General features: G+C 42.7%; 1 protein-coding gene across 1 annotated transcript in view; it reads right to left on the reverse strand.

Moving 5' to 3' along the window:
* The window catches only part of plbd2 (phospholipase B domain containing 2), a 41,498-nt gene extending 18,327 nt beyond the window's left edge, over positions 1-23,171 (reverse strand). The window contains exons 1-5 of the mRNA XM_072587356.1: positions 22,918-23,171; positions 16,336-16,429; positions 12,571-12,726; positions 9,448-9,548; positions 8,203-8,417 (exon numbers count right to left, since the gene is read on the reverse strand). Coding sequence (XP_072443457.1) covers positions 8,203-8,417; positions 9,448-9,548; positions 12,571-12,726; positions 16,336-16,429; positions 22,918-23,135 — 784 coding nt within the window. The 5' untranslated portion in view covers positions 23,136-23,171. The remainder of the gene's footprint in view (positions 1-8,202; positions 8,418-9,447; positions 9,549-12,570; positions 12,727-16,335; positions 16,430-22,917) is intronic.
* Between the last annotated feature and the right edge of the window lie 849 nt (positions 23,172-24,020).

The raw sequence follows: 24,020 nt of genomic DNA on the forward strand, positions 1-24,020 counted from the left end.
CTGAAAGCGCAGAATGTCCTGAACAAAGTGAAAATGGAACACTTGGTTGAAACAAATAGCATGGAGATGCATGGTCATGGGCGGTATGGTGGCTCAGTGGATAGCACTGCTGCCTCACAGCACCAGGATCCCAGGTTTGATTCTCAGCCTTGGGTGACTGTGTGTGGAGTTTGCACATTCTCCCAGTGTCTGCATGGGTTTTCCCCCGTCTGCTCCTGTTTCCTCCCACAATCCAAAAGATGTGCAGGCCAGGTGATTTGGCCATGCTCAATTGCCCATAGTGCTAGGTGCATTAGTCAGAGGGAAATGGTGGGTTACTCTTCGGAGGGTCAGTGTGGACTTATTGGGCTGAAGAGCCTGTTTCTGCACTGTAGGGAATCTAATCTAATAACAAATTCAAGTTCAGCCAGTTTAAATTATGCCCCAGATACCAAAATTCAATTGGATTTGAATTCAGTGTTTGATGACATCAAACTAATGAAAAAAATCCATGATTTGGGGTATAAAACTGGACATTTTGAACAGTTAGGGGGAGAACTGCCAAGAAAACCAACAAGTATAGACTGCCAGCCGAATAGCTCTCTGAAAGGTGAAGCAGAATACTGAAAAAAACCAGAGGAAATTCTACAGAGGAAGATACAGAGAGAAGATTGACAGGTGGATGGTTTTGAAATTGGAATTTTTTTTGTAAAACTTAATTGAATCAATATTGCAGAGTGGGAGGTAAAAGATAGGTTTAAGAGCAAGGAGTTGTAAATAGTTGTTGGTTTTAATATTCTCTGTTGGACTCAAAAGAATAAAATTGTTAATTTTTACTTTAAATAGTGCCCTCTGGGATAGTTCTTTGCCTCTTGAAATTTAACTTACACCGCAAGGTGAGCTTCTCTGTGTGTTGGGTTTAAATTAGTAGAGGAGTTTACCCGTCGTAACACAGTATGTAGACAAGCCAACAAGGGGCAATGCCATATTGGATTTGGTACTGGGTAACGAACCTTGGCCAGGTGTTAGATTTGGACGTAGGTGAGCACTTTGGTGATAGTGACCACAAATTGGTTATGTTTACTTTAGTGATGGAAAAAAATAGGTATATACTGCAGGGCAAGATTTATAGCTGGGGGAAAAGGCAAATACAATGTGATTAGGCAAGATTTAGGATGCATTGGCTGGGGAAGGAAACTGCAGGGGATGGGCACAATTGAAACATGGAGCTTATTCAACAAACATCAACTGCATGTCCTTGATAAGTGTACACCTGTCAGGCAGGGAGGAAGTGGTCGAGCGAGGGAACTGTGGTTTACCAAAGAAGTTGAATTGCTTGTCAAGAGGAAGGCTGCGGCTTATGTTAGGATGAGATGTGAAGGCGCAGTTAGGGCACTTGAGAGTTACAAATTAACCAGGAAGGACTGAAAAGAGAGAGCTAAGAAGTGCCAGGAAGGGACATGAGAAGCCGTTGGCAGATAGGATCAAGGAAAACCCTAAAGTTTTCTCTAGGTATATCAGGAATAAAAGAATGACTGGAGAAAGATTAGGTGACAGTAAGGTCTGCAGATGCTGGAGATCAGAGTTGAGAGTGTGTTGCTAGAAAAGCACAGCAGGATAGGCAACATCCGAGGAGCAGGAAAGTCGACGTTTCGGGCCGGAGCCTTTCACCAGGAATCATTCCTGATGAAGGGCCCCTGCCCGAAACGTTGACTTTCCTGCTCCTCGGATGTTGCCTGTCCTGCTGTGCTTTTCTAGCAACACACAACACTGGAGAAAGATTAGGGCCAATTAAGGATAGTAGTGGAAAGTTTTGCATGAAGTCAGAGGAGATAGGGGAAGCATTAAATGAATACTTTTTGTCAGTATTCACACTGGAAAAAATGATGTTGTCGAGGAGAATACAGAGATATAGGCTATTAAACTAGACAGGATTGAGATTCACAAGGAGGAGTTGTTAGCAATTCGGGAAGGTGCGAAAATAGATAAGTCCCCTGGGCTAGATGGGATTTATCCTAGGATTCTCTGGGAAGCCAGAGAGGAGATTGTAAAGCTTTTGGCTTTGCTCTTTATGTCATCATTGTCTGCAGGAATATTGCCAGAAGACTCGAGGATAGCAAATGTCTCCTTGTTCAAGGAGAGGAGAGACAACCCTGGTAATTAAAGACCAGTGAGCTAACTTTGGTTGTGGGGAAAGTGTTGGAAAAGGTTATAAGAGATAGAATTTATAATCATCTCGAGAGGAATAAGTTGATTAGGAATAGTCAACATGGTTTTGAAGGGTAGGTCATGCCTCACAAACCTTATTGAGTTCTTGGAGATGGTGATCAAACAGGTGGATGAGAGTAAAATGGTTGATGTGGTATACATGGATATCAGTAAGGTGTTTAATAAGGTTCCCCATGGCAGGCTATTGCACAAAATATAGATGCATGGGATTGAGGGTGATTTAGTGGTTTGGATCAGAAATTGGCTAGCTGAAAGAAGACAGGAGGGCAGTGATTGATGGAAAATGTTCATTCTGGAGTTCAGGTACTAGTGGTGTACTGCAAGGATCTGTTTTGGGGCCACTGCTGTTTGTTATTTATAAAAATGACTTGGATGAGGTAAATTTTCAGGTGACAGTAAGATCAATGGAGTTGTAGATAGTGCCGAAGGATGTTGCAGGTTACAGAGGGACATAGACAAGCTATAGAGCTGGGCTGAGAGGTGGCAAATGGAGTTTAGGGTGAAAAAGTGAGAGGTGATTCACTTTGGAAGAAGCAACAGGAATAAGAGTACTGGGCTAATGGTAAGATTCTTGATAGTATAGATGAGCAGAGAGACCTCAGTGTACATGTCTTTAGATGTGTGAAAGTTGCCACCCAGGTTGATAGGATTGTTAAGAATGTACACGGTAGCAGCAACAGATGCTGGAGACCCAGCTGAAGGTAGCTGAGGAAGTATGTTATAATAGGCCTTCATTGGTCAAGCTGCAGCGGGTTACGGGTGTCCGCACTGCTCTCGACTCATCACACACACAGGTGGCAAAAAAAAAGTCTCCTCTGCTGAACAAAGATTGTTTGAATTTGGAGATAAGCCAAGTAGATACCTGGCCAGAAAGAAAAATGCTTCCCAGTCTATTAGGTCTGTTAGAGAGAAGGCTGGCACAGTTACCCGTCAGTTGAAGAAGATTAATATTAGATTTAGGGAATACGTTGCAGAGTTATACCAGTCAGAAGACGGCGAAGACGGTGCAGTGAAAATGCAGTCCTTTTTTGATAAGCTGCACCCCCCGAGTATAAACATGGAACAGGTCTCCCTGCTGAATGCGCCTATGATGATACAAGAGGTGCAGAAGCAATAAAGCATCTCCAAGGTGGCAAAGCACTGGGGCCACATGGATTCCCAAGTGAGTTTGATAAGGAATTCATAAATGTGTTGGTGGAGCCACTTTTGGGGATGCATAGCTATTCATATACACAGGATTGTCTTCCACTCTCTCTTAGGGAGGCGAATATCTCCCTCATTTTAAAGAAGGGGAAAAACCCTGAAGAATGTGCTTCATACAGACCAATTTTGTTGTTGAACGTAGACTTTAAAATTCTGTCAAAGGTGCTGGCCTGGAGGTTGAGAAATGTCTTGCTCCATATTATAAAAGAAGATCAAATAGGTTTTATCAAGAGCTGTAGCTCCTCCAACAATACCAGGAGGGTACTGAACATACTCCAAGCATGCCAGCAAAGATTGATCCGGGGTTTGGTGGTCTCCCTAGATGCAGAAAAGGCATTTGACCGGATAGAATGGCGATATCTGTTTGGGGTCCTAGAGCGCTTTGGTCTGGGAGAGCCTTTGCCAAATGAGTGGCAGTGTTGTATAATGAAGGCAGGAGTCATTACAAAAGGCACTAAGTTAGGTAATTTTAGCATTTGGAGAGGTAGTTGAGAGGGGTGTCCTCTCTCACCGCTGTTATTTACTTTGGCAATTGAGCCATTAGCTGAGGCTGTCAAGAGAGACCTGAAATAGTGGTGCCAAGGGTGGGAATGGGGGAGTATAAGATCACCCTATACGCTGATGATGTCCTTTTGTTCTTGGCCAATCTGGAGGAGCCTGTTCCTTGATTGATTTAAACAATTAATTTGTTTGGCGGTTTTTCAGTATACAGGATCAACTTTACAAAATCGGAAGCCATGCCGGTGGGGGTGCCTGATCTGGAGGATGGAATGCAGTTCCCACTTAAGTGATCGTGAAAAGGTTTTTTCGTATTTGGGAATTTTTATTACCCATGCCTTCCAACAGCTGTATAAAGCTAACTATTGGAGAGGATAAAACAGGATTTGCAGCAGTGGGAGGGGTTACCGTTGTCATGGTTAGGCCGAATAGCCCTGATTAAAATGAATGTTCTTCCTCGCATGTTGTATCCCATGAGAATACTCCCGTTGCTGCTCCCCAGCCAAGTGTTACGGAGGCTCAGTGGTTGGCTAGGGTCCTTTATTTGGTGACGCAGGCACCCCCTAATTAAATTTACCAAAATTGCAGCTTTCGCAGGATGAGGGAGAGGTGGATCTTCAGGACTTGAAGAGATATCAAATAAGCGCCCTGTTAGCATATGTGGGTGACCGGGTTTGAGGTCAATTTAGCTTGATGTTGAAGCCTCACAGTCGAGATGTCCCTTTGTTAATCTATTATTCATGGATAAGATTAAATCCATGATCGAGCAGTGTACGAGCCCAAACATTTTAAATACCGTGAAAGCTTGGAGGCAAGACAAGGACAAGTGGCTTAAGACCTCGCAGTTTACCCCCTTGGCGGGAGCCCAACGGTTTGAACCTGGAGTGATGGACTCTGGCTTTAAGTTAAGGGAGAATAAGTGAATCACTTGTTTGGGAGATTTATTTGAGGGGGAGTCTTGATGTCATTAGCCCACTAAGTCAGAAATATGGATGGTCTTTTGGATTGTCGGGACCTTTTCCAGTACTTTCAGACAAGGGATTATATACAGAGGAAGACCATGCTCCTGGCTCAGTTTACAAGGCAGACTTGGAGAAAACAGTGCTCCAGTGCACGGATGATCTTTTGGTTAGTTCTTTGTATCATTTACAGAAAGGATGTGCCTTACGAAATGTGGAGAAACTCTGTAGGACGTGGAATCGGGAACTAGGAGAGGATATTTCATCAGAAACATGGGAAGATATATGGGAAAATGTAAAGAAAATCTAAATATGTAACAAAGCACAGGCCATGCAATTGAAGATTTTACACAGGGCTCATGTGGTGTCAGAGAGCTAGCTAAGTTCAAGAGAGGAGCATCTCCAAGGTGTCCCAATGTAATAGTATAGACACTCACACACACTGCTACTGGTCATGTTGTACAATCCGGAGATACTGGAGTGCCATGGTAAGGGAGCTGAAGGAAACCTTGGGAACTGAAGTCAAAGTGGGCCCGGTATTTCTTCTCTTGGGGTTGCCAAATTTGCCGTCTCCAGGGGAACACGGGAAGAGATTGTGTAACATAATTGCCCACTGTGCTAGGATGTACATTTTAATGAATTGGACGTTGGAAAAATCCCCAGGTCTTACGGGGTGGCGTAGGCTAGTGATGGAGCATCTCCCCCAAGACTACCTTACAAATATGGTGCACCACAAAATGGAGCAGGTTTATAAGACGTGGTGGCCCTTTCTAAATTATATTGACGCAGGTTTATCAACGATATTAATTAGGGCCGTGGTGTAGCTGTGGGAATCATTATGGGTGCCCAGAGGGCCCTGGAAGTGGGAAGCTGGGAAAAGAAAATACGGGTACAATGACTGGCGTTCCCAGGGTGGAAGCCTCAGTGGAGGTGTGGTGAGTGAAATAAAGTAATGTGATACAATTTAATTTAAGTGAATTTGAATTCAGCTTAATTTAACTTTTCTTTGATTGTAGTTTAGTTGAAGTAGATACATTTGTTCTGGTAATTTATTATTAATAATATCGAGAGAGGACACTACCTCTATCTTTTCGTATTTTGTTTTTTTTATATATATAGTTTTGTGAAAGATTTGAAAAAGTTTCTAATAAAAATATTTATTTAAAAAAAAGCTCACAGTGTTAACTTTTCTTGGTAAAGGGGTTGAGTTTCAGAGCCACAAGGTCATGCTGCAGCTGTACAAAGCTCTGGTGCAGCTGCACTTGGGAGTATTGGGTTTAATTCTGGTCACCACATTATAGAAAGGATGCGAAAACTTTGGAAATGGTTCAGAGGAGATTTATTAGCATGTTGTCTGGTATGGAGGGAAGGTCTTATGAGGAAAGGCTGAGGGACTTGAGGCTGTTTTCGTTAGAGGAAAAAAGATTGAGAGGTGACTTAATTGAGACATAAGATAATCACAGGGTTAGGCAGGGTGAACAGTGAGAGCCGTTTTTCTTGGATGGTGATGGCTAGCATGAGGGGACATAGTTTTAAATTGAGGGGTGATAATTGTAGGACAGATGTGAGAGGTAGTTCCTTTACTCAGTGTAGTATGGGTGTTGAATGCACCACCTGCAACAGTAGTAGACTCGCCAACTTTAAGGGCATTTAAATGGTCACTGGATAAACAAATGGATGAAAATGGGACTGGTTCCACAGGTCGGCACAACATCGATGGGTCTGTACTGTGCTGTCATTTTTTATGTTCTATGACACTTAAGCTAGGGTCAGTTTTGAGGACATTCTAGAGCAGCTATGCTGTAATGGAGATAGATGGAGCATCAGGAGGCGCTATGATTTCAATTAATCTGTTTATTTTGAGACTTAAATGCAGATGAAACAGTGTACATTTTATGTCTCACTGAGAGAAGATAGCCAAAGTAAATTACAGTAGCCTTCACTGCAAGTAGACCAAAAATGTAACATCTTCAATCACCACTTGGAATGTGAGACTCAATTGCAGTTTGAATTTTGAGAGGGAAACTAAATCTGAAATTTGAAGCTAAAAGGTCTCATCAGGGTCTTGTGCCAAAGAAAGCAATAAGCAGAATATCTTCCAGTTACTGAAAAAGACAGAGGCATCCACCATCAAAAGATGGTATATTAAAGTTTTACATCTATGAACAGCTGGAGCAGAGGAGAATTCTTGCAAGAACTGTGACATACTTATAGGTGGCCCCTACAGAAGTCAAAACTTTCACATTAATATGTCTTATTTGAGAATTATTGAGATAAGTAAGAGTGAATCTGACTGCACAATATACATAGCTTTGAAAATATTGTTCTGTTAATAATGTTTGTTCTGTTTAATCTTTTCATATAAAGTTCATCTGTTAAGTAGAAAATGAAATCTTGAGGCAAAGTTCAAATGGCTAAATTGAGTTGCTTAGATTTTTCTTAAAATGTTATATAGTTCCTAACTGGATATAACACCCTGTTTATGTATCTGCCAATGAGCAAACATATATAATTTTTGAGACTTTAAATATCCCTATATTAACATTCACATTTAAGGAATTCATCAACGCATTTATCAAGGGTAACTTCAAAAAAAAATCTTGTACACGAATTGCATGCTGGATCACAGAACACTTCCATTTCATGCAACCAGGACTACCAATTACAACTTTATTTGATGGGTAAAGCCTACAATGAAATATCTAGTTGTTAGCCTCCAGAGATATACAGGGAGAAAGTGAGAACTGCAGATGCTGGAGTTCAGTGTCAAAAAGCATGGCGCTGGAAAAGCATTGCAGGTCAGGCAGCATCTGAGGCACAGGAGATTCAACGTAAGCCCTTCATCAGGAATTTGATGAGATGTACAGTAGAGAAATGAGGTGCCTCCAGCTATAGATCTTACAGGGCAAGTTGATGTATATGTTCTATAGTCTGGCTTCATGGCCATAATCACACTTTAGATTATCTGTCATCTTTCACATTTGAAACAGGGGGTCATATAAAAGCATCCACTGCCATGATGGCTGTACTTTTGTGTTCTCTTGAAATCCACCAAAAGTATTAAAGCAGCCTATAATGTAAGCAGACTTGCATTATTTTACTGTTGGGCCAAGAGTGCCGGATAATGACATTCTATAACTCCTTTACTCTGAGTTACTTCTGATTACTCTCACCAATTACACTTTTCAGTGCAAACCTAAACCAGATTAATCATTGAGTTCTGGAATTAACGATTTATCTTTGCTAGTTTGTGTGCTTTAACGTTTAAGATTTAAGGAGACTTCCTGAAGAAGTTGTTGAATAATTTTACAAAAAGATAAATGTGCACACATACCTTCTGGAACATCTTTAAAAGACAGTTTGTATTTTTTAATGATTCTCAGCATTGACTGATAGTTAGTCCAAGTGTCATGGGCTACCAGGAGATCTTTGTTGCCTGGCAACAATTTGATGAGGGCAGAACATGACCCAGAACCAAAAGCCTTTGAAGAATCGGTTCTATTAAATACATTTTCAAGATCCTCCAAGTCACCAGCCATCTGAAAAAGACTGAAACGTAATTTATTAAGTAATAAGAATAAACTTTTCTTATACTATGTTTCTGAGCATGACAACAGTATGAGACAATGCCAGCATAGTGCATGGGGCTGGGGAGAAGGTAGCAGAGAGTACAATAGGTGAATGGGGGTAGGGATGGAGGTGATAGGTCAGAGGGGAGGGTGGAGCAGTTAGGTGGGAAGGGAGATTGGCAGGTAGGACAGGTCATGAGGACAGTACTGAGCTGGAAGGTTGGAACTGGGGTAAGGTGGGGGGGAATGAGGAAACTGTTGAAATCCACATTAATGCCCTGGGATTGAAGTGTTCCGAAGTGGAAGATAAGGCGTTCTTCTTTCAGGCGTCAGGTGGTGAGGGAGCGGTGGTGGACGCAGCCCGGGACCTGCATACCCTCGGCAGAGATGGAGGGGGAGTCGAAACGTTGGGCCACGGAGCGGTGGGGTTGATTGGTGTGGGTGTCTGGGAGATGTTCCCTGAAGCACTCTGCGAGGAGGTGTTCAGTCTCTCCATTGTAGAGGAGACCACATCGGGAGCAACAGATACAATAAATGGCATTTTTGGATGTGTAGGTGAAACTCTGATGGATGAGGAAGGCCTTGGATGGTGGTGAGGGAGGTGGTGTGGGCGCAGGTTTTGCAATTCCTGCAGTGGCAGGGGAGGGTGCCAGGACGGGAGGGTGGTTTGTTGTTTGGGGGGGGGGGGGGGGAAAGGGGGGTGCGTGCGTGGACCTGCTGCTATTCAATTAGATCATGGTTGATTTGTACCTCAACAGCATTTAAGTTTCTGATACATATCCCTTGACACCATTATCTAATAAGTGTCTCAAACACAAGCTTAAAAGTATGTTGAGGCTGCAATATTTATTACAACTGTAAGAAACATTCATCTATTTGGTATATGAGGGGGTAATGGAAGCATTCATCAATATATATTTCAATAAATGATAATTGTCAATTGGGTCAAATGATACTTCCTCTCAAATCCAGAATGTAATCTGTGCTACAAAACAATATAAACCACTTACATGAATCCAAAAGGTTGAATGTTGAACTTCCCATCAGGAAATGAAATATGGTTATTATAGCTGTCCTCTAGCCCCTGCAGCTGTAGTAATACCAATTTCACCTGATATATTTAAAATATAGATATTCATGTGAATGTCTGATACATTCTTAGTCTTCATTTACTTCATCTTGAAATAATATCTCCTTGAATCCCTTGAAGATACTTCCGATTTTGACATTCCCACCTCCCACAAGCCCATCACTCAAAAGTCAAAACCAAAGGCAGTCAACTTCTCTGGTGTTCAATAAATGTTAGAAATGGGGAAGAGGGGGTGGAGAGACTAATAATCAAGATCCTTGAGATGTCTCACATCTTGTATAAATTTTAACCTGTCTCAATTTACAAAAATTGAGTACAGCCAAAACTCTTTATTGCACCTTAGACAGTTGCACATAGTGGTCAGTGCTCAGATAGGTCTCAAGTACTTATTCATTTATCTCAAGTCCACTGTGTGAGCATTTGCCTTTGGCTGGGAAATTGGTTTCTTAAAAGCAAGGCTACATTTCAGAGAATGCACTAAGTGCCAGTTTCACACTTTTGACTTTCTGATTAGTTCCAATTTTGATGCAGCTACATGAAGGCAGGTAAGGGCTCTCTATCTAAGAACACCCATATAATTCCAAATACAATTACGGCTGCTAAGCTCCAAGGATAGTACTTAACTTCCAAACAGAGTCACCTAACCTCTACCCACAATGAAAGAATATTCAAGGGTACTGAATAAAAAGTTAATCTGTTTAACTCTTTCATGTTTTATCTCATTTTGACAGTCTTTTGCAGTTACAAAACTTTAACATGAATAAAGCTGTTTGTTAAATACTCAGGTATGTAAGTTGCATAGCTAATACTCATCATTCGCAGAAATATCTTGCATGTGTAGCATGATAACCCAGTTGAAATCCTGTATTCACCCACAGCACAATATAACAGATTATCTTTCTTTTCCAACACCTGACTTGGAACATGGGGAGAAAGAATGTTTGCCACTTGGAGCTGAGTTTTGAGGAGTAAAAGTGAATACAGGCAACAGAATATGGGAAAGCCAGAGGGAAATGGATGTTATAGGGAGAGGCAACATGATAAAATGACAAAAAGGATGATGGTAATGAGCAATTGGGGTGGTAATGAGGTAATAGGATGAGAAAAGAAACGAGTTGTAAATGACAACAGAATCATTACCAGCACTGGCTGTTGAATTGGGATCTCATCAGCTCTCACAGCTATATTGTATTTCCTCTCACCTTGCTTCCTGCAAGGATATTTTATTCTCCTAGTTTCGGACCACGCCACCTTCCAAACCAATCCTCGTTATTCACCTTTCTTTTTCCCCGGCCATTTCCCACACCAGAGTTTTCAGCCCTCCACCTTGTGGAAGGCTGAAGGATTCCCTTGTCCTCACATTCTACCCCAGGTGTCTCTCAGGGATTGGTACTGGCTTTACTTTTGTTTGTCATTTATATAAAATGGTTTCAATGAGAATAATGGAGGCATGATTTGTGGATGACACCAAAGTTGGTGGTATATTGTACAGTGAAGAAGATGATCTAAGATTCAACAGAGATCTTTGTCAACTGGGTCAATGAGCTCAGGAGTGGCAGATGGAGTTTAACATGGATAATTGTGAGGTATTGCATTTTGGTAAAACAAACAAGGACAGGACTTCTAGAATTAATAGAATTAGGCTTTGGGTACTGTTGTAGAACAGAGAGACTTATGGGCTCAGGTATATAATTCCTTGAAATTTGCTTCACAGGTAGACAGTGTGGTTAAAAAGGCATTTAGCATGCTTGCATTCATTGCTCAGACCTTGAAGTATAGGAGTTGGAGCATCATACTGATGTTGTACAGGACATAGCTGAGATTTCTTCTGGAGAACTATGTGCAGTTCTGGTCACTGTGTTTTAGGAAGGATTTTATTAAACTGGAGAGGGCTCAGAAAAGCTTTACCAGGATGTTGGCAGGAATGGAGGGTTTGCGTTATAAAAATAGACTGGATAGGCATGGACCTATTGCACTGGAGCATAGGAGGTTGAGGGGTGATTTTATCAAAATTTTAAAAATCATGAGGGGCATAGATAAGGTGAATAGCAAAGGTCTTTTCCAAGAGTGGGCGAGTTAAAAATTAGGGGTGAGAGGAGAAAGATTTAACAAGGACATGAGGGGCCACTTTTTTTAAAAAAAACAGATTGGTTAGTGTGTAGAATGATCTACCAGAGGAAGTAGTGGTTTACAGTTACAACATTTAAATGACATTTGGTTAAGTACATGAACAGGGAAGGTTTGTAGGGATATGGGCCAAAGCCAGGGAAGTGGGATTAGTTTAGTTTGGGAACATGGTCAGCGTGGACTAGTTGGACCAAAAAGTTTGTTTCCATGCTGTATGATTCTCTATAACTCTGTCGCTATGTAATAGATTATAATTTGCCATTAAAGACATTTCTATTAGAAACCTTGGAACTCCTTTCTGCAGAGAGTTGTGGGGACAGAGTCCTTGTATATATTTAAGGCTGAGGTACATCCATTCTTGATCAGTAGGGGAATCAAGCATTATGGGATAAAGGCAGGAAAGTGGACGTTTAGAGTGCCAGATCAGCCATAAATGGTGAAAGGCTAAAGGGCTTACCCCCAGTCCTATTTCTTATAGTCTTCTGAGTAGGTCATTTAGCCATTTACCATTCAATTAGATCATGGCAGATCTCGGACCTAGCTCCAAATGGCCAAAAGTGTCCACATCCCTTAGCATCTATGGACGATTAAACATACAACTGATCCAGCAATTACTCTTTATTGATGCAAGTTTCAAAATGTCAGAAAAGCTTGACATTTTCTGACATTACAATTTTTATTAAATTGTATAGTATGATTGTAACTATGCTATGAGTCAGCACCGAATTACTGGGTCTCACAGTTCCTGCCACACTGAATACACAGTCAGCACAAAACAGCAATTAGCAAACCAAAAACAACAGATTCCTGTGCAATTGTATAGGTTTGCATTAGTTTATTACAGATCTAAAAACATTACATATTGACCAACTGCTTTGATTTTGAGACTTTTAAATGCAGCCGTGCTGCATCTTACCTGATGCCAGTACGCTTTATGCCCATCTTTGTCTATTTGATCTTCAATCCAAGCCAGATTGGACTCGATGTAATTTTTAAGCTTCTCACAGTAGGCAGTCAGATACTTGGGTCCACAATAGTGAGACAGTGTGTTCATCCAATGCTTATAAATATACTTGAAAAAAATTAAAACCAACAATCAAAATGCAGAACAAAAATCTCTTCAGAATATTCCAGTAGAGAAAGATAAAATATATTACTATAACCATTGATATTGCCATTAGTTCTAGGAAACACGTCAGAAAATCAATACATTTCATACTGTTAACATGAAGTACAATTCTCCTAAAAATTTTTTTAAAATCAAAAACATACTTAAATGTATGTGCCAGTGACAAAGAGGAAAAACTTCACTGACATCTTACAATGTTAAATGCATTATGTAAGTGTAAACATTTCTAAATATGTTCATGTTTTATTTAATACTTTTTTCTGTAAACCAGGATACCTCCCATTCCTGATGAAGGGCTTTTGCCCGAAACGTCAATTTTCCGGCTCCTCAGATGCTGCCTGACCTGCTGTGCTTTTCCAGCACCACACTGATCTAAACTCTGGGATCCAGCATCTGCAGTCCTCACTTTTGCCTACCTCCCATTATGACCTGGAGAAGAGTACAGTGTACTTCACAGATCTGGATCGTCAATTACTTAATTATATCTAATATCTTTCGTAAAATATCACGGCATTATATTTTTTTTTTGTTTCGGCAGGACATAAACGTTTTGTTGGGACAGACATCCCAGAAGCAAAAAAAAAGAGTAAAAGAGCAAATGAAAGTCTAAGGAAATAAGAGAGACTTAAAATATTCTGTTAGGAGAATGGCACTTACATATTTTAATATAATTAACTAATTGGATATGGACATTGCTAGCGAGGCCAATATTTATTGCCCTCACCCAGTTATCCTTGAGAAGATGATAGTGAGTCTCCTATATGAACTGCTGCAGTCCATGTAGATTCAGGATTTTGATCCAGCATCAGTGAAGAAACAAACAGTCATAAATTTCCAAATCAGGAGGGTATGGAACTTGGAGGGGAAATTTCAGATGATGGTGTCCCTTTATATCCACTGTCCTTGTTCTCTTACTGGTAGAGGCCGTGGATTTGGGAAGGTACTGTCAAAGGGGTTCATAATTCAACACAAACGTACTTTCTCAGAATCATTTTTTAAACTGCCCTCTGACCTGCTCTTGTAGCCACTGTTTATGTGGCAAATCTTGTTGAGTTTCTGGTCAATGGTAATCCCAAGGATGTTGATAGTGGGAGATTCAGTGATAGAACACTATTGAAGGTCAAGAGGCGGAGGTTAGATTCTCTGTTATTGGAGATGATCATTGTCTGGCATTTGTGCCACACAAAAGTTAGTTATCACTTGTCAATCTAAGCCTGCCCAGATCTTGTTCCATTTGAACATGAACTGCAAGTTGCGGAGGGTGCCAAGGCCTGGCTAGAGTAGACAAGAAGATGCTTCCACTAGGAGAGGCCCTGAGGGCACAGCCTCAGATAGAAGGAATGACCCTTTAGAAGAGAGATGAGGAGGAACTTCTTCAGCCAGAGGATGGTGAATCCATGGGACCCATTGCTGCAGATGCAAGCATTTTTTTTTAAAATGCACAAAAGCTCCATGCAAGTTTGTGTGCCTGATGAATTGTGCATGTTTCATTACTGAAAATGATACTTGAATTAAAATCTAATTTTCAGCAATTGCTTGCTTTAATATCTTCACCTGGTAACTCAAGCTATTATTTAATAGTTTATAATTTAATAATTCAAAACCTTGATTTATCAATCAAATTTCAAATCCCTCATAATGTCAGGACGCCAATCAATGCTGCCTTGAAGACTGCAGGTTTTCAAATATGTTTCCTGATCCATACTGAGCTTGCTGATCTCAGCTTGTCAGATGGACTTTAATACCTGTGACTTATGGAAGGTAAACTAACATGATTGATTGTTGTCAAATTTTCTGACAGAACATTCATTGGTGGTAAATAGAGTCAGACTTTGTTCTGATACTATAATAATGAAATAATCTAAAAATCAATTTGCACAAAGAATGGCCACTTGGATTAAGTACAAAGGTTGTGGCTGTTTGTAGAATCTTATCTCAATAAATCATTAAGACGAGATGAGATGTGGAGGAAGGAAGATTGGGAGGAAAAAGGACATGATTTAAATACAGTTACTTACTAGGTTTTCAATGAATTGTTTTGATTTTCTTCCATATGGGATAAACAAGGCTTTTGACACATTAAACACCCATTCAAAGCAGAAAATATTATATAATTATATTACAAAACTTCTCAATTCAAAGTATGTCTTGTGATTAAAAAAAAAGCTGTAAAATGAAATTAAAAGCCTTCTTCAGCATTCTCAATGGCAGAAAATAAGACCACAGAGTCAACAACACATAAGAGCAGAATTAGGCCATTGAGCCCATCAAGTCTGCTCAGCCACTCAATGAGATCATGGCTGAACTGATAATCCTCAAATCCACTTTCCTATCTTTTCCCCATAACCCTTACAAATTAAAAACCTGTATCAGCCCTGAATATACTAAAATGATCCAGCCTCAACAGCCCTCTATGATAAAAAATTTCATGGGCTCACTATCCACAGAGAAGAAATTCCTCCTCTTCGTTGTCTTGAATACACAATACTTTATTCTGAGATTACACCCTCTGATCCTGAAGTCTCCCACTTTGTGAAGCCATACTGACTCAATTTCAACATATTATGGATTTCTAAATGCTTTGCTTTTACATAAGGCCGGGGTAGGCAGGAATAGGAGTAGGCCATTTGACCCCTCAAGCCTCCAATCAATAGGATCATGACTGATCCAACACTTCTCATATCCACTTTCCTGCCCTTTCCCCATAACCCTTAATTCCTCTCCAGACCAAAAATCTATCTCAGCTTTAAATATACATAAGGACTCTGCCCCTACAGCTCACTGTGGCAAGGAGTTCCAAAGATGCTGTAGTGACTTCTTTTTATATTCAAGGTTGTATCTCATCAGATCCAGGGAGCTTATTGGTCATTAGTTTCCCAGGTACAATTTTTCAAGTGACATTATTGCGTTCATTACTCTCCTCCTTTAGCCACTTGAGTATTTAGTATTTTTGGAATGCCATTAGTGTCTGCTATTATGAAGAATGATGCAAAGCATTTATTCAACTCCTCTGCCATTTCCTGGTTCCCCAGTACTACGTTCTCAGCTTCAATCTCTAAGGGGCTTATGTACACTTTGCCATCTCTCTTCCTTTTTATATATTTAAATAAGCTTTTCCTGACTGTTTTGATATTATTTGCAAGTTTACCTTCCAAGCTCATCTTCCTTTATTATTTTTGGTCATCTTTTGTTGGCTTTCTCAATCCTCCAGCTTTCCCAGCAATCTTGCCACATCATGTTTTTTCTTTCAGTTTGATGCTATCCTTAACTTCTCTGGTTAACTGGGATCAGTCTTTCCCCTTCCAAGAATCCTCCTTTCTCATGGGGATCTATTTTTGCTGTGAGCCATGAACACCTTAAACAAAAATCACTTCTGCTGTTTCATATTCACAAACCTAAAAATCAGTCTCCTTGATCATTAAAATTTAGCTTTGATAACCAGAAATAAAATCTATGGAACACAGATTTTTTTTCTTACATTCCTTCCTTACCTCCAGAGAGCACAGAAAATCTCCAGAGATGATCATAGTCAGAATAAGAAGTTAAATTTACCTGTTGTGTAACAGCAGCCTCCACCACACCAGCAGCATAAGCCTGCAAATTGTCACTGTATGATCCATTTGTGGTAAGTTCAAGGTAGGACCAGCTACAAAGGATACAAAGGTTGGAAATTAATTAGGATTTATAACCACCAAAAAGAAATAAAACTGATATTCATCGAAACACTATGCAAAATTATAGCCACCACAATCCTTTTAAAAAAAATTAAATGATTTCTTTTAAGTTGCTAAGTACACTGAACTAATTAAAGACAGCCATATGTGAATTATTTGGTTATCTTGCTCTCATTTTTCCAGGTTTTTCCAAGGCAGAACTTGAATTGAATAAAATCTGGAATTAAATGTCTAATGAAGACTGTGAAATGGTGGGAAAATCCATCTGGCTCACTAATGTCCTTTAAAGGAAGGAAAACTGCCATCCTTATCTGGCCTACATAACTTCAGCAATGCTCTCAAATGGCCAATGAAGCCACTTGGCTTTATTGCAAGAAAAAGAGAATGAAACTGGACGGATTGCCTGGCATCGACTAAGGTACCAGGCACAACAACAGCACAGTTAGCTTTGTCAACTCTGCAAAGTCCTCTTTATCAACACTGCCCCAAGATTGGAAGAGGTATCTCATAGACTAGTCAAACAGCTTGACAGTCATACTCTCAGAATTCTGCCTAACAAATGTTACAGACAGAACCAGCTCAGCAGAGGTTGCAGCAGAGTGGTATACAGTGATTCTTTTTTAGAAGATTCATAGCTAAGGTTGATGATAAGTATGTAAGTTAGCTCACTGAGTTTGAAGGTTTGTTTTCAGACATTTCGTCACCATACTAGGTAACATCATGCCTCTAAATATTCTCGTGCGTGTCTTGGTTTCACTTGTCCTAGGATGTGTGTGTGGTCCCAGTCGAAGTGGTATCCTTCTTGGTCTGTATGTATAGAAACTAGGTGATGGAGGCATGGCGTTCCAACCAGAACTCCATCAATAGACACAGAGGCTCTAAATCTACCTTACCCACCTTTTCTTTTCAAGGGAATGGCATTTCTGAGTTAAGAAACCAAGACCTATAAGTAGAGAGGTGGGACATACCACCAGTGCTTCACCAGAGACTCTCACTGATGATGTTATCTAGCATGGTGACGAAACATCTGAAAACAAACCTTCAAGCTCAGCAAGCTAACTTACATACTTAGAGTGGTATACAGTTAGGAAGGAATTTCCATAGCTATCCTCAACATTGACTCCATACTCCATGAGGCCACATGGTCTCAGATCAAACACTGAAAACCTCCTGCTGATGACCACCTCAACTAATTAATCTGTACCCTGAGGGTGGCAAGGCCATAAAATGTCCTCTGGGAGGGGCACTTCAGTGTTGATTACTAAGAATGGCTTGGCAGCACCACAACTGACTGGGCTGCTTAAGTCCTAAAGTATGAAGCAGCCAAACCAGATCAGCTGTAATTAGGGAACCAAGAAGAAGAAACATGTCAATTCTGGAAGTCTCTTCCTGACAGTATTGTGCGTCTATCAACAACACATGGACTGCAGCAGTTCAACAAGGCAGCTAACCTTCTCAAGAGCTACTGGGAATGGACAATAAGTGCCAACCCAGCCAGTGATACCCACATCCTATGAATGAATAAAACAAAACTCCCACTTTCTACCGTAGCTTTTAACTGTTACACAAACTGTCAGACAAAAGTTTTGTTTCATATACCCCTCAAAGGAATGGTAGCACGTGTTAGGCCATGTTATCTACTTTTATATTGCAACATTCTATGCTGACCTAAGTATCTTCTACTAAGGTTCCACAGCTGTAAGTTCACAATGTAATATAAATGAACATTACTTCCTTCACTGAAAATAAATAATACATGTGCCAGATTTCTGGACCATAAGCATTTCAAATGGAAACCTATAGTTAATTCTAATATTAGCACTCAATTTTCTACCACAATTTACGAACACTAAAGTCCAATTTCAAAATCTCAAGGTCAAAGAATAAAAAATATAATGGTCGGTTTCATACATAATGTTATCATTTTACATTTCTTATCATTTTAAAATTAAAATTCACTCTTTATACTTCGAACCACATTGTATTAGCTCCATTTTGGAAAACGCACAAAGGTGTGAAGTCACATTGCATTCAATAGTGTGTTGTGTCACTCAAATTGCTTATAACATTCCAAAACAATCTTGAAATGGTAATATATGGTCATTCCCTCATCACTGCTGCAACAAAGTCTTGAATACCTCTATGTAATAATGCTGGGGGTCTACCTATACCACACAGACTGCAGTGGTTCAAGAAAACAGCCCACTACTGCTATCTCTAATAAAATGCTGACTTAACCAGCAATACTCAATCTACAAAGAAATAAGTACAGTGCACAAACATGACACTTTTTTCCTCACAAATGAACAGTACTGAGAAACACTTAAAAATCAGTGATAATCAAGAATATAAACTCTTTCTCTTCAATAAGCACTATTAGGAAAATATAGTTCTATCCCAGGTAAGATGCATTATTGATATGGCATTTGAGAAGGATCTAAGATTCTACAGCAATTCTTAGTTAAGGGAAGTGCATCGATTGCTGTACATGCTGATCTTTGATTACGTATCACCTTCAAGGTTTGTTGGTAAAAACTGAGGTACATGAATTAAAAATAATATGATTGCAATTTCAGAGAGTTGGCTAAAAATAAGGAAACAGCAAGTCGTGGAAAATATTTATTTTCAGACCGGATGGATATAAGAGGTTGTGGTTCCCCAACCTAGGAGTTAGCTTGATCCTTCAGTTTATTTGTCTGTCATGTTTCGGAGCTACTAAAGCAAAAATTCTTCTGCAGCAGTCAAATTTATTTTTTTAAAAAAAGTGTCCTCATCTGAACGATCCTTTTAGGTACAGTACAACCCTGCATAAAGAAATATTCCTCAGCTTTAATCCTAAGACATCCATTCTCAACTCTGATAACCTGCCATTGTTTTTCCAAAACGTACTATTCCGGGTTTAGTCCTTCTACAATGTTAAGACATGTAAGACTATGGCATTTCCAAATTAGGTACCCCACTTCATCAACCATCTTCATAGTTGATCGTTCAGTGTCACAGATCAGCATCATTGCTTTCCTGAACTCGAAGCTAGATGACACACAAGCTGTCAATTAAAAATGTGTGAAACACTCTAGTACTGCTCGCACTAAAGGTTGAGGAACATTAGTGTGCCTCTGAAATATTTGAATTTTGCTGATTTGACAACTAGAACCCACTATCCTGTCTGCACATATTTGTCTCATCATTAACAATGCCCATTTCCAACTTCATCAATGTACACTGGCTGATGAAACCTTTGTCCACTTTTATTAATTCTTGATTTGATGATTCCAATATTATCCTGGTCAGCCTCCCATTCCTCACCATCCATTAACTTAAGCTTGTCCAAACATCAGCTCCACATATCCGACCTCATATCAAGTCCATTCACCTGTATCTGTATTTGCTGATCAAATGCAGCTGCTAACTTTTTATAGATGCACCATAGAAAGCATCCTAGCGTGGTATGACAACTGCTCTTCCCAGGATCGCAAGAAACTAGAGTTGTGAACACAGCCAAGTCCACCACACAAACCATCCTTCCATCTGTCAATTCTATTAATTCCCACTGCTTTGGAAAAGCAATCAACATAATCAAAAGGCTACCCCCCCACCACCACCAAATTTCTCCAATGTATCATCTCTCCCTATCTGTGATCTCCTTCAACTCCATATTCATCTGAAAATTCTGCACTCCTCCAGTTCCAGTGTCTGACCCCTCTAATTTTGATTGTTCCACCAGTGGTAGCTATGCTGTGAGCTGCCCAGGTGTTAATTTCTGAAATTCCCTTTATAAACCACATTCATGTTCTCTCCTCCTTTACAACACTCCTTAAAACCCATCTATTTAACAATGTTTTTGGTCATCTGTCCCAACATCTTACTGGATCAGTAGCAACGTTTGTTTGATTAATGCTTTGTGAAGTGTCATCGGACATTTTATTACACTAGCAGCACTTTATAAATGCAACTGTTCTTCATACTTTAACTGCTGCTACCTCATATAATTGATAAAGCAATTGAAACTACCACATTCCCTTCAACTTCCTCTCCTGTAAACTCTAATCCATCTGTGAAACATTAATGCCATTTTTTAAATAAAACAATACTTGTATCATACCAAAATCTGAGGCACTTCACAGGAAAATTACTTTTGAAGTAGAGTCAGCAAACGAGCTGCCATTCTGCATCAACATCTGACATGTAGCATTCAGAGTAATAACTATATACTCAACCTTTTAATTGCATTGAAGAGGAGGCAGTCTACTAAAAGAAATGCCCATTTTCAAATAGTATAAATATTTAGCATCCATCTAAATGACTGAAACTGACAACAAAGTAAGTTCTTCCATCAGAAATTATATTTATGTTGATTCTTCCATAACAAACACAAAACAGTATTGTTCTTTAGAGGTGTGGGTTAAGTTAATTTGTAAATTATAAAAAGATAAAGTTTTCAATCTAAAAATACACAATTAAGAGTCGATAGAATGAATCACTGCAATACCAGTACCCTTTCCAAACATCAGGTCATGGGGCAATTCCCTTTTGCATGTCACTTGCTCCATGTCTCTTATACTTTGAATGCTATACCCATTACTCATCTCCCATCCCACCTCTTTCATACATCTCTCTCTGATTACTCTGCCTCTCCTCTCCCTAATCATCCCAAGTCCAGGTTAAATCCTTCCCAGTTGGGGTCTTATTCCAATTACCATAGAATCCTTACAGTGAGGAAGCAGACCATTCAGTCCATCAAGTCCACACCAACTGTCCGAAGAACATCCCACTAGAACTCTCTCCCCCTCCCCCCCACTATATTAACGCTATAATCCTGCATTTCCCAAAGCTAATCCATCTAGCCTGCACATCCCTGGACAAGTCAGCACAGCCAATCCACCTCAACTGCACATCTTTGGACTGTGGGAAGAAACCAGAGTACCTGGAGGAAACCCATGCTGAAACAGGGAGAATGTGCAAACTCCACACAGACAACTGTCCCAGACTTGAAGCAAACCCAGGTGTCTGGTGCCGAGAGGCAGCATTGCTAACTACTGAGCCACCATGCCTCCCATTAACTCCACATATCTCTCTGGCACACACCCGATCTCCAGTTCCTTTTCAAACCCTGTGAGTTATCAACCCCAGCAGGTCCAAATAACTCCCCAGTCACCCAGTCCCTAGTTATTCCCATGATGTGGAGGTGCCAGAGTTGGACTGAGGTGGACAACACCACAAATCAAATGACACCAGATTATAGTCCAACAGGTTTATTTAAAATTGCAAGCTTTCAGAGCCGGAAAAGCTAGCGCTGTTTGATTTTTTCAACCCAGCAGCCATGGTGATCCCCTGCTGTATCTCCCTGACCCTGGTTTGCAGCACCTCCCATCCTCACCTTCCCCCCTTGGACCCCACATCCCTCAGCCAGCCACTTGTGTCTGACCCCCATTCAGCCCCACATCCCCATGCTCTCCCTCTGCGAGACCCCATCTCCCCGATCCCTGAGTCCCTCCTGGATGGTTCCCCACCCCTCCCCCTCACTCCCCCCGACTCCCCCCTCACCGCCCCCAACCCCACCCCTCACCTACCCTACCCCCTCTCCCTCACCTACCCTTCCTCCCCTCGCCTACCCTCCCTCTCTCTCCCACCCCCTACCCCCTCACCCTCACCCACCCCCTACCCCCTCACCCACCCCCTACCCCCTCACCCTCACCCTACCCCCACACCCACCCCTACCCCCACACCCTCACCCCCTCACCCACCCCTACCCCCTCACCCACCCCTACCCCCTCACCCACCCCTACCCCCTCACCCACCCCTACCCCTACCCCCTCACCCACCCCTACCCCTACCCCCTCACCCACCCCTACCCCTACCCCCTCACCCACCCCTACCCCTACCCCCTCACCCACCCCTACCCCTACCCCCTCACCCACCCCTACCCCTACCCCTACCCCCTCACCCTCACCCACCCCACCCCCTCACCCACCCCTACCCCTACCCCCTCACCCACCCCTACCCCTACCCCCTCACCCACCCCTACCCCTACCCCTACCCCCTCACCCTCACCCACCCCACCCCCTCACCCACCACCTCACCCACCCCCTCACCCACCCCTACCCCCTCACCCTCACCCACCCCACCCCCTCACCCACCCCACCCCCTCACCCTCACCCACCGCCTCACCCTCACCCACCCCCTCACCCTCACCCTCACCCACCCCTACCCCCTCACCCTCACCCACCCCTACCCCCTCACCCTACCCCCCCACCCCCTCTCCCTCACCCTCACCCTCGCCCCTACCCCCCCACCCCCTCGCCCTCGCCCCTACCCCCCCACCCCCTCACCCTCGCCCTCGCCCCTACCCCCCCACCCCCTCACCCTCGCCCCTACCCCCCCACCCCCTCACCCTCGCCCTCGCCCCCGCCCCCGCCCTCGCCCTCGCCCTCGCCCTCGCCCTCGCCCCTACCCCCCTCACCCGCTGCTCTTGATCCTGTCGGTGAAATTTGCCCAAGCGATGCCGTCGGGCCGCAGTCCCGGGACCAGCCGGAGTCGCCCGCTATTCTCCAGTAAAACCGAGCGGTGCAGCTCCGGGGAGGCCGCGCGGCCCAGGCCCAGCAGAAGGAGGAGGACGGGGAGGCTCAGGCTCCAGAATCGGAGCGGAACCTCCTCACTCAGGCCCCGGGCCGCCGCCATGTCCCCGCCCGCGATCACATGACCCGCTCACGGCAGGGTCAGTCTGGGGTCAGGGGTCACCTTCGGGGTCACCTTCAGGGTCAGATCCCCCCCATCACACCCGTGGCCAATTCCTGGAGCGCCCCACTCCCCAACACCATCCCCCACTCCCCTCAACATCATCCCCCCACTCCCCAACATCATCCCCCCACTCCCCAACATCATCTCCCCAACACCATCCCCCCACTCCCCAACATCATCCCCCCACTCCCCAACATCATCTCCCCAACACCATCCCCCCACTCCCCAACATCATTCCCCACTCCCCAACACCATCCCCCCACTCCCCAACATCATCCCCCACTCCCCTCAACATCATCCCCCACTCCCCTCAACATCATCCCCCAACTCCCCAACATCATCCCCCAACTCCCCAACATCATCCCCCACTCCCCTCAACATCATCCCCCACTCCCCTCAACATCATCCCCCAACTCCCCAACACCACTCCCCAACACCATCCCCCCACTCCCCAACATCATCCCCCACTCCCCAACACCATCCCCCACTCCCCACCACCATCCCCCACTCCCCAACATCATCCCCCCACTCCCCAACATCATCCCCCACTCCCCTCAACATCATCCCCCACTCCCCAACATCATCCCCCACTCCCCTCAACATCATCCCTCACTCCCCAACATCATCCCCCACTCCCCTCAACATCATCCCCCACTCCCCAACACCATCCCCCCACTCCCCAACATCATCCCCCACTCCCCTCAACATCATCCCCCACTCCCCAACATCATCCCCCACTCCCCTCAACATCATCCCCCACTCCCCAACACCATCCCCCCACTCCCCAACATCATCCCCCACTCCCCTCAACATCATCCCCCACTC

This window comes from Chiloscyllium punctatum, chromosome 17 (assembly GCF_047496795.1).
Source record: "Chiloscyllium punctatum isolate Juve2018m chromosome 17, sChiPun1.3, whole genome shotgun sequence".
Classification (NCBI taxonomy): Eukaryota; Metazoa; Chordata; class Chondrichthyes; order Orectolobiformes; family Hemiscylliidae; genus Chiloscyllium; species Chiloscyllium punctatum.